This window comes from Mytilus californianus, unplaced genomic scaffold (genome assembly GCF_021869535.1).
Source record: "Mytilus californianus isolate M0D057914Y unplaced genomic scaffold, xbMytCali1.0.p SCAF_14, whole genome shotgun sequence".
Lineage (NCBI taxonomy): Eukaryota > Metazoa > Mollusca > Bivalvia > Mytilida > Mytilidae > Mytilus > Mytilus californianus.
In genome coordinates this window covers 12365783-12378313 of record NW_026262626.1, presented here as the reverse complement: position 1 = coordinate 12378313, position 12531 = coordinate 12365783, and the positions used below count along the sequence as shown (strand labels likewise).

Below are 12531 nucleotides of genomic sequence, written 5' to 3'. Positions count from 1 at the left end.
ATTGACTGCTGTCCATGCAAATCATGTTAAATCATGTTAAAGTGAAAGTAATATATAAAGGCGTTGAAACCCATTTTTCATGCCCCTTCTTAGGGACAAAATGGTAGATCTCTTTCCAGGATCAATTACAAAATTGGTAAATAAATTGTTTTTGGTTATATTTGGCTATAATTCATATTTTCATTAATTTTCATTGTTATTAATAAATGTAATAACAGTATTACAAATCTAATCATGAATCAATCCTAATCCTATCTTATTTTTGGGAAATATTTTTACAAATTCAAATGTGACTTCACTTTGTGTGTTTTTTTAGAATTTCAAATGTGACGTCACTTTGTGCGTTGAGGCTTTGGCTTACTCGGCTGTGTAATTGTATGTGTTGGATTAAGTTGTTTTATGTAATGTATCCGTTTTTATTCTGTAGTTAGTCCCCACTTCGGTTTTATCATGTATATCTATTATATAGTCATTTTATAAAATTTACTGTTTGCAATATTATAAATTATTCTAAATAATAAGGATGTTCTTGTCCCAGGCAGAAAACCCTGGCCGTGTTAGGCGCAACTTTTTGGAAGTTTTGGTCCTCGGTGCTCTTCAGCTTTGTACTTGTTTTGGCTTTCATCTGAGCGTCACTGGTTGGTCTTGTGTGGACGAGACGCACGTCTGGCGTATTCAATTTTAAGCCTAGTACCTTTTGTTAGCTATTATTCGTGTGTTTTTTTGTCCTATATGTTCTCCCATTTATTTGCATTGTGGTCCTGTCATGTGATGTTGTCGTTTTGGTGTGGTGTTTGACGTTGCCACAAAAGCGGGAGGTTTGGCATGCCACAAAACCAGGTTCAACCCACCATTTTTTTCCTAAAATGTCCTGTACCAAGTCAGGAAAATGGCCATTGTTATATTATAGTTCGTTTCTGTGTGTGTTACATTTTAATGTTGTGTTTTTGTTGTGTCGTTGTTCTCCTCTTATATTTGATGCGTTTCCCTCAGTTTTAGTTTGTAACCCGGATTTGTTTTTATCTCTATCGATTTATGAGTTTCGAACAGCGGTATACTACTGTTGCCTTTATTTAACATATGATTGTCAAAAAGTTATATTTTGCAGATTCTCTAATATATAGTTTAACACTTTCCAAACTGATTTTGCCGGTTATATTATTGCGAAATTCCTTTAAAAGGCTGACATCATTGGCTAATTTAAAAACTGCATAAATTTCACCCAAATCCCATTAACTGTCTGCATATTGAATATTTCTAAATTATACTAAATGACAAATGTTGCATCACGAATGTAGTATAATTGATCAATGAATATTTTGTTTTTGGTTCAATTTTTAGAATGAATTTCATTTGATCAATGTTTGGCCTTTAACTGATAACAGAAAACAAAAGGGGTGACAATGTTCCATGACAAACTATTACTATTGATTTGTTTTAACCCATTAACAAGATTGTAAATAGTCTTTAAAGAATTTAGAATGAGAAGAAAATAATCAACAAAGAATGATCTTGATAATAAAAGGTATTTTCTCTGCTGTAAAAAAAAAATGATTTCGTAAATTTTCCAGAAAATGTGTATATAACAGTTATAAATTGTTGAAATTGAGCATTACATTTCGCAGAAATTAGTTGCAATATGGCAAGTTATGATTTCTTTAATTACAACTAACCAAAGAGAGCCAAAATATATCAAAGGGATATTCAAACTCATCATTCGAATAAAAAAAAAATGACAACGTCATGGCATAAAAATATCCAAAAGACAAAAGTAAATCAAAATACGGAACTCCAAGAAAAAATTTCAAAACGGAAAGCCCTTATCAAATGGCAAAATTAAAAACTCAAACACATCAAACGAATGGAAAACAACTGCTATTTCCCTGACTTGGTACAGGAATTTCCTTATGCAGAAAATGGTGGATTAAACCTGGTTTTATAGCTTGCTTATCCTCTTACTTGTATGACAGTCGCATAAAATTCCATTATATTGACAACAATGTATGAACAAAACAAACAGACATAATAGGTAAAAATGTCAAAAATAGGGATACAGCAGACAAAATTGTGTTATAATCTTAATCACTATAAAAACAAACAAATATGTCAACAAAGAAAAACAAAATGGCATATAGACAAAGCACATACGAAAAATGAAAGACAAGAATACAACAAATGACCATAGCACAATAACACAATGGCGGGATGTATAAGTACATAGCCACATCAAAAGGAAATTACCAAAAATGGACTAAGCACTAAAGGTTAATAATTTACAAAGACAAATAAAAGAACACTATAACACGTAATTAAGATGATAAACAACGTCAGTACCTAGAATCTATACTACAAGACCATCATGCATTGTTTGTGAAGTTGATAAGGAATATTTATCATCAGGGTCTTGGTATCTTCCGATGAACCTTTTTTTAGAAAAAAGGACTAGACGTTCTTTGATATAACCTTAGTTCATCAACTTCTTCTAGTGACAAACAACAGTATAAAAAAACACAACATAGAAAACTAATGACTGAGCAACACAAATCCCGCAAAAAGCCGGAGATGATTTCAGGTGTACCGGCAGGGCTAGGGAATCCTGCTCCACATGTGGAATCCGTCGTGTTGCTCATGTAAGTAATTACCCGGTGATAAATCTTATTCGGTTGGTCACATTCGGGGAAAAAGGATGACGGGATTATGGTGACGACGATTGGAACATATCTTTTGTCAGTTGTGAAACATATATTCCGTAATAGTCAACCAACTAGTGATGGCGTCCGTAAAATTATCGAAAGGATGATGTCAACTTCACTACTTGGAACTCCAGGTTTAATAGCTTCCTTGTAATCAGCAACCCCTTATTAAGGAAATCGTGATAGGAAATTCAAGCTCAGGAAAATCGTATCAACTAAAAAATATATACTCCATATGCAGGCGCTGCTGGAATGCTGCTACATAGAAATGGAAAGCTGAAATCATCTCTTTTGTTGTAAAGTTTTGTTTTCAACCAATCCGCATTGTCAAGTTCTAGATGTTAATCAAAATATTTGGCACGAAGAGGAGAATAGTTGGTTCCCAAAGAGTAATAATAAAGCAAACTCAATGACTTCTGGCAATCCTTTATATGCCAGGCCACCAGTTAAACCAATCAGCATCTAAACATATGTAAAAGTCTCCCTATTCTAACAATACATTATGATTTCAATGTTGTTATTTACAAGAAGTAACAACCAAATTTACAAACAAGAACCTGTTACCAAAAGAAAAAAATATTTGGACCATTTTGAACCCAAATTTACTTTGAGGTTAATTTTCATTACAACCTTAGTATAGATGCGCTACATTATATACTTAGTAAGGTTTTCAGAATACTAGAGTGCTTTTGTATTAATAGGCAACCTCCGGAACGTTATCATTCACTTCTAGACAGGTTTCTCATTGGTTGAAAAATGTCATGAAGAATGGTGATACATATATAATTCATGATATATATGGAGCTAAACTTAAGGTAAAATATTTACACTCCTTTGGAAATTGATTTTTTTTACAAAGATATATAGTGTTTTTGAATAGGTTGTATGACACCAAAATGATTATTGAATCCGTTTATTCATTCGTCTTTTCGTTGTTTGCACTATTATTAACTGACCCTTAACCAGAGACTGGATTTCAATGATACTTTAGCAGAATCGTGAGTATCAAATGGCATTTTGAACTTTCGATTCTAGTTTTGATCAACACAATATTTTAGGTATCTAATATCAAATTTACAATAGGGTTGACATCTTGCATTCGCAATTATTTTGAACCAATGACTGTATCTTAATAAAGACATTCCTTACACAGTGTTACTGTGTTTTTTTGTCTATTTTTCGGTCCAAATAGCTTTCCGGGTCTTTGTAGCAATACATAGACTTTGTCATATCTAAACAACTGTTGGAGCGAAGTGTAGGTATAACTATTTTCTTATGCGATTTATGCGCAATTTTTGTGAGAAAAAAAATCGCAGATATATCATCGCTTAAGAATCGGGCGCTGTTTTTTTGTATGTGAATTTATATTTTAAGATTGTTTACTTTCCATTACAGAGAACTAAAACGTTAACTTGATTATCAGCCTATTGTAACGCCATAAAAATGTATTACAAAAAGTAATTGAGCGTTGCTGCAACCAACCGTTTCATTTTCGTGAACTATAAATATATATATATATATATATACCAGAAAAGATGTTTCAATTGATTCATCTATTGTTGGTGTTAAACGCCACTTTCAGCACTCTTTGCTATTTCATGGCTGTCAGTATTTATTGGTCGATCAAGCTGAATTTTCCGAAAAAACTATCGATCTTTGACATTTTGACAGGACAATTGGCAATCCTTGTCAATCAATATTGGTTTTTGATGCACGTTTCAACCTTGCGAGTATCGATGTTACAACATCGGCGTTTCGTCTTGGAGCATTAATTCAGATATAACTGCGATACAAATTGTCGTTTTTATCATTTTCCTTTCTAGTGTTATACACTTTGGCTTGACTAACATTAACCTTTTGTTTATACATTTGACAAGTTTGAAAGCACGCAAATGTAATTTATCAAATAAAGATTCGAAGCATGCACTATGATCTCAAAAATGGAATTAAGAATGCCATGAATATGAAATCGACTTGAGTTTTAGAAAAAAAGGAAAGGCATATTGAAAAAAAAAGAATAACGAAACTTAAATAGTATAACATGTATAAGCATGCACAGAATAATTGACACAATCTTCATGATCTCTGTCGATTCATACTTGTGACGATAAACAAAGATTACTTCAATTTTTTCAAAAGAACCCGTCATACGACAGGCAGACACGCGCGCTTCTATGATGAAATCGATGTCGTTTATTTACATTTAACAGATCAGTAATATAAGTGTTACGTGATCAAATCCAATAATTTTATTAACCAGTTCAAATGGAACAAAACAATTTCGTGTCGCGTTGAATTAAATGTGTATATTATAATTAATACCTTTCAATTGCATTCTACGCATGATATGTACTTGTTTGTCTTCAAGATAGTTTGGAATACGCCATAATTAAATCCGGAACTCCTGTTTTATTTCAGTATTTCATTTAACCGTTTTTAATATCTTCCAAATCAAATTGACTTTGAAGATCATAGTGTGATATTTAATAAAATTGAGAATGGAAATGGGGAATGTGTCAAAGAGACAACAACCCGACCATAGAGCAGACAACAGCCGAAGGCCACCAACGGGTCTTCAATGCAGCGAGAAATTCCCGCACCCGGAGGCGTCCTTCACCTGGCCCCTAAACAAATATGTATACTAGTTGAGTGATAATGGACGTCATACTAAACTCCAAGTTGTACACAAGAAACTAAAATTAAAAATGATACAAGACTTACAAAGGCCAGAGGCTCCTGACTTAGGACAGGCGCAAAAATGCGGCGGGGTTAAACATGTTTTTTGATATCTCAACCCTCCCCCTATACCTCTAGCCCATGAATATTTGTTATATCACAAAGTTGGTCACATTTTTCAATGGAATTTACTTTTTAGTTAAATGAGGTTACCAAGACGACAATATATAACTTCTCAACAGAAAATCCTAAATAAGCCAAATCATACACTCAAACTCATAAATAACTAATAAAGGTAAATGTTTATCTTAATTCCTGTTTGTTTGACAAATATTTAAAAAAAAGTTGAGTTGTTGCTTAGTTATCCTTTACAGAAAGTTTTAAAAATATTTTTGAAAGGAGAAAAAGTTTAAAAAAATGTCCTATCAAAATAGATATTTGTTTTGTCCGGTTAAGGTTTTGCCCAACCGGAATGAAATGATGAGTTTTTATATAGACCTGAAAAGCTAATTACTTCTGAAGGTGAATAGTAAACAGATGGTGACTGATGACAGATACCAAGTAATTACAGTAGGTTGAATTAGCTATTTGCGTCACTAATAATTAACAAACAAAAAAAATGTTGAATGGCAAAGAATTTGTTTACATTATGAGAAGCACACTAATTTTAAAGTTCTTTATGATCGAGATTGAGTTCAATTGACCAACACTGATGTTTTGAGTTATAATCCTGCTCGTAGCAAGGTGCATTCGACTCCGATCTTAATTGACCAGGTTGGTCAGTTTTCCTACCGAAGGTCGATGGTCCCTTCTGGAACTCTGACATCATCTACCAATAAAAACTTGCCAAAATGATATAGTCAGGAGTGTTGAATATGGCATTAAACATCAACAATAAATCAAATAACCAAGTGGCCAAACAGTGTTGTTACCATACCAAACAAGTTCCCTAATCATTCTTCATCTTTCACTAACAAAACGTTTAAACACTGGCAATGACATATGCATATGTGAAAATCTGGATACTAGTATCAATACAACAGTTTAAAAACCATCTTCCAAATGTAGATACTTTGTCATTAATTTTAAGTTTAAACCAACCTTTAGTTAAATCAAAGAAGTAACGTTATATAATATAGTTTTAATGCACAAATGAATTTCTAAGAATACAAAGATATCCATGTTTTGATGTCTGAAATGTGACTTCAGAAAAGGGGGTTATAATAGGAATTTAAAAGGAAAGATCAAAAGAAAACTTAAAGATGTTTGAAAAATTAATATCATAGATATAGATTATCGTGTAATGACATAATTACTAAAATTAATCAATAGCTTTGAAGGATTAATCTTCAATGCTACAGCGTTATATATGATAAGCACATTTAAATCATATCTTTCAGTATCTTAACGACAGATGTGGAATTTAAATCTGCATTTCTTTTTAATTCAAAGAAAATCAAAGTTTATATTAAAGAACAAATAATTAGCAATATTTAATGAACTTAAGGTTACTTTAAAGAGCTTTCAATTTAAGCTTTGCATTTAAGAAAATTGACAGTTTACTGTGTAGTAAAAGGAAGAATATAAATCTTTAAAAGGATAAAAGCACTGAAAAGGTCATCGACAGTGTGATCGTATTACTATACAGTTGAAGATGGAATTAAACTAGTTTTACATTTTTTTAAAGAGAGGAGAAAGATGCCAAAGGAACTTTTAAACTTTTAAGTCGAAAAAAAAATGACAACGCCATGGCTAAAAAAGACAAATACCAAAAGACAAACAACAGTTCCTAAAACACAACATAGAAAACGAAAAACTGACCAACCCGAACCCCACTAAAAACTGGGGTTGATCTCAGGTGCTCTGGAAGGGTAGGCAGATCCTACTCCATATGTGGCACCTGCCGTGTTGCTATGTAAATACAAAGTCGGTGATAAGTCTTATTCGTTAGGTCACATTCGGGGAAAAGAGGACGGGATTGTGGTTACGACAATTGGAACATATTCGTCGTAATCTATGAAACAGATCTTCCATAACGGCCAACAAACTCGTGATGGCGTCCGTAAAAGTTACTGAGGGATGACTTCAACTTAACTATTTGGAACTATAGGTTTAATAACTTCCTTGTGAGCAGCAACCCTCTATTAAGGAAAGCATGATAATAAATACAAGCCCTTTGATATCGTATCAACTAGGAGATATATACTCCGTATGCATGCGCTGCTGGAATGTTGCTACATAGAAAAGAAAAGTTCAAAATTGTAAAGCTTAGATAATTTCTTTTGTCGTAAAGTATTGTTTTCAATCGACCCTCATTGTCAATCTCTAGATGTAAGCCAAGATATGAGGCAGACTTATCTGTTTCTTCTATTCTACTTATCTGTATCTTCTTATTCGACTTATCTGTATCTTTTTATTTCTATTATCTGTTTCTGTTGTATCTTTTATCTCAAGTTCTATGGGATAGATGCGTTCAACATAGTCACCAAATTTTGAATTTTCTAGTGAGAGAACATCATCTCTATAGCGGAAAGTGAATTTAAAGAATACTGTTAACTTCCTTTCTTTCTTCCTAGGAAGCTCCTGTATGAAGTCAGCCTCATGTGAATAAAGGAACCAGTCGGCAAGAAGAGGGGCACAGTTGGTTCCAATGAGGATGCCGATTATTTGTTGAAAAAACACGTCTACCAAACGTAAAAATTATCAAGTCAATCAATTCATGAAGCCGCAAATGCTTCAGGTTTGGCGTTTCTGTTGATTTCCTACGTATCAAACTGATGAGATATGATATGATTTCCAATGAGACAAATATCAAAAAAATACAAAGGACAAAGTTGTGAACAGGTATTGGTCACCGCAAGGTATTCAACAATGGGGCAAATGTAGTACAAAGAAAAAAAACAAATAGCCTGATTAATAATACAACAATAAACAATTATCATTCGGATATTTAATGTAGAAAATGTTGATTTGATTAAAAATCATATGCTATTTAAACACATACATCTACTTAGGATTATTAATATATATCACACATCTTGAATTAAACTGTATGTATCTGTTGATTTGAACGTCACACACATACTACATTAAGTCCTTAAAACAAATTGAAATGAAAGATATATACTAATTAATGCGTTTTTGTTATATAAAGGAAAACGTTCTTATATCATAATGGCATCGTCCTCTGGTTTCAACTGCATCCAAGTTTCCTACGCTACTGCGAATTCCTTTTATGCGTTTAATACCTGCAGGATAAAGAACATTGTCACATCATAATGTAGCAAGCCAATCAGTCCGTAAGGTAGCATCCACTGGTGCCAGCTGCATTTGAGGAACCATACTCATATATTACTTGTTGCTGACAAGGGAATGACTGTAAACGTGCTGGACCTTCTGGGCTAAGCAAACCTAATACAGCCACACTTGTATTGTGTTTTATAATAGCATGAGATGCTTATATATTTACTTCAAACTTTTGTAACCACAAAATTGTTTTATATAATTTGTTTCTATTGAATGTTATTTGTTTTAATCTCGCGTTTCTTGTCATGTCAAATGTTAATCGTCTTCGGTGCCCTTAATCAGAATACAATATTTTTTTTTTTTACAAAAAAGTAAAAAAATAAGTATTGAGAATGCATAAATATTGTAGTCAATGGGATATATACAGGGGTAATAATTGTTTCTGCATTAAAGGTCACTAAAGGTCAAAATATTTGTGATATATATTGTCATATATTATGTTCCGTCATTCCGTCATTCTCTTTTGGAATTATGGTGATAAAACCCTACACTCATTAGACTTGGCTGCTTCTGAAAAATATATTCAGTGGACAATTCAATTACACTAAAAGAACGAATTTGCCAATTATTTTTTTAGAACAACGCATTGCTTAATTTAAAGGAGCCATAGTTAAGAATGTAAATGTTGTTCTCGCCTTTGTTTATATCTATATAAATTATCTCTGTAAATCGTTTCGACCTGAGTCCTTTAAGACCTTTATCGTTTAGCATAAACATATATTTATTTATAAGTAATATAATAGTACTTGAAAGATGTCCTCTCAGAAAACTAAGTCATGAGTAGATCGAACAAGGATTATCAAAGTAAATGAGTTTGTCAATCATGCAATGTATTTAGAATCATATACGTAATAATTTGCTAACAGAAAGCCTTATTTTTGGTTAAATATATATTTCAATTTAAAAAACAATGTCCAAACAGTAAATAAATGGTCCACTTGAACTTAATTCAGTTATTATAGGTAACTGTAATTAAAAACTCTCTAAATCACGCTCAATGCTATCACTACAATCAAATTTAGTAATTCAAAATTTCTATTACGCTCGCGCCTTATTCTGTTGCGCTTAGGTTCTGATAAACCATTTTAAGAATCAAATGCAATTACATTTTTCGGGAAAATGACTCAATCATGTTTCGAAAACTTTTCTTATCGTACATTTCCCGAAAGTTTCGTGAGATAAAATGTTTAATTATCTTCTATGTCGTTAACAGACTTACATTTTTAATGCAATATGAATAAAAAGGAATAAAAGGAATAACACGAATAAAAGGAATAACATGAGTGAAAGTAATAACACGAATTAAAGGAATAACATGAATAAGATAAAGCATATTGTAGGGTATGAAAAATAACATCGTACTGAAAATCAGATTTTTTTTTTACCACGGTACTTTCACGAAGTAACATCTGATATATTCCCAGTAATACGACTACAACAGTGAAGTTTGTCTGTTGACTATAGAAGAATTTATGCAGTATTTTGTTTTATTGTTGTTGCTAGGTTAAGAGAGGACCAAACGAATTATTAGGACTGATGGTTTGAAAAATATAAATCTAAAAAAAATTATGGATGAAGAAATACGATCGGAAGAGAGAGAGAGAGAGAGAGAGAGAGAGAGAGAGAGAGAGAGAGAGAGAGAGAGAGACCATCATTGAAAAATATAAATCTTAATTTATGGATGAAGAAAGAGAGAGAGAGAGACCACAATTGGCTTCTGACAATTTTACGTCAAATCTGTCACGAGTATCACAAATATGTCAATCAATGGCTTTACCAATACATAACATCTGTTCGGATCAAATAATACACAGAACATAACATTTTAAGACGATTGTATACAAAACTAATAAACAGTCGTTGTTTCTTCAAGCTACAAAAAAATCTTTATAAATCAATATGTCTTCGTATCCGCTTACATTGTTCTGGTGTCATTCTTTTGTTTTAAAAGTTAATAGATAAGTAAGTTAGGCCTTCTCTGCTCAATACTTCACTTTCAAAATTTTGCAATGTTGTTGCGAGTCGATATCCAGATCTGAAATTTACCAGCACATAGAAACCATTTTACATTGTACATATTGCCTTTCCATGAAACTGTTCCACTGAAGTTGAGTTAAAATAAGGTTGTCGAGCATTAAATAAACGATCACACTAACTGAAATCAGTGACATTTTAGTTACATACATTCAAACCCCTGTCATAATATTTTGAAGTATAGATAAAACGAACGACTTTCATTCTAAAACCCAGCGGATGTCGTTAAGGTTGGGGAGTAGCCTGTGCAACTGGTTCTTCTTGATTATTATTCTTAAAGCACTTAAATATTTTCTTACATTCTTTAGTAAAGTCCCGACGTTTCCATGCATAAATAAATGGATTTATTATACTGTTTACAAGACCAAGAAACACCAACCAATTCATTAAAGTTAATTCTGTCATGGTCGTTTGATCAATTCCGATACCTTTCGTGAATGGAAAAGACGTGAAAGGTAGCCAACAGAACGAAAATGCCAACGTAACGACACCGGTAACTTTGGCACTTCGTACATCACGATCCAAGTTCTTGGATCTCGTTGTTTGCTGATTTTCCACGGAGCCGCCACTCACTGGTGCAACTCTAGAATAAAACCGCCAGGCCGCTTTCAGTATCAAAATATACATTACAAAGGTTATCATGCTGAAACTATACATTATGAGAGATGATGACAAGTAGAAACCCCTACGAAATAAAAATAAATATTCACATGGAAAACTAGGGCTCCAAACATGCAAACCCCAGAATGGGAGAGCAACAAAAAATAAGCAGAATATCCATGGAAACAGAGACAAAAGTATTGTTGCGTTTGCTGTCAGAATTTTTTTGTAGTGATGCGGATGACAAATGGCAATATATCTGTCTAACGCTGTGAACAAGACTGTCATTTGGGATACCAGTGTCGTGTAACTGATCAACAGGTAGCGCAGAAAACAAACTGTCATGTAATTTGCGATACTTGGATAAACAAAATAAAATATTTGTATTCCTGATACTATTCCGGTTAACATGTCGGCAACTGCTAAATTTACTACAAATTTGTTTGTATTGTTTTTAAATTTAAGTTTACTGATGAATATAAATATAACAAGACTGTTGCCAACAAGAGCAGTAATGAATACTAGTTGTTGTAAAACAATAAAAACTATTAAAATAACGGGAAAACCAGAGCTCTGGTCCAGTGTTGAGTTATTCATCGTACCCAGAGTCAATCATCAAAACTACAATGTTAAGATCCGGAATATCTATCAATGCTACTTATGCACGTAGTCATCAATAAAATTTAAATAGCTGGAATTTGCTCAGCCTTTCACCACCAATAAACATTTTTTAATGATTCTAAGGGTTTCCAACAGCTGTCGAAATGAACACAGATTAGAATCTGTTATCTGCTTGATAAATATCTACAATAGAAGAATAATTAACTATAATATGAATATACCCTAGCGAAGTAAAACAAAATTAGAGTACTAAGGTTGCAACTCCAATAGGTAAAGATAACAGACAATTTTTGCTGTTCCGTTTAGAATTTTTTACGATATTATTTTTGTACACGTTCTATGTTATATGGTTTAAAAGAGGAGGTTTGTATTGCCAGTTACAAGGCAAGTTCTGATAATGGTTAATATCAAAAGTATAGCTCAGATTTACATAATAATAAAATATCAGCGTAAGGAAATACTCAATTTCAATAACAGCGGACAAATTTTGCTTTTTTTATTTTTTTTATTTACATGATTATGAATTAATCCATGTTTTTTTCTTCTTCAGGAATTGATGTTTTGTTAAGAAAATGATATACAATGTAACATCTATTAAACT

At 32.5% G+C, this 12531-nt stretch overlaps 1 protein-coding gene across 1 annotated transcript; it reads right to left on the bottom strand.

The window, feature by feature from the left end:
- Positions 1-10492: 10492 nt before the first annotated feature.
- Positions 10493-11923, bottom strand: LOC127724849 (kappa-type opioid receptor-like). Its single transcript, XM_052231861.1, has one exon. It carries the CDS (start codon positions 11904-11906, stop codon positions 10935-10937), a length of 972 nt encoding a protein of 323 aa, XP_052087821.1. The 5' UTR covers positions 11907-11923; the 3' UTR covers positions 10493-10934.
- Positions 11924-12531: the final 608 nt, after the last annotated feature.

Bases quoted from the DNA above. Each gene is read 5' to 3' on its own strand.
- LOC127724849 (XM_052231861.1), bottom strand. From the start codon at position 11,906: ATGAATAACTCAACACTGGACCAGAGCTCTGGTTTTCCCGTTATTTTA.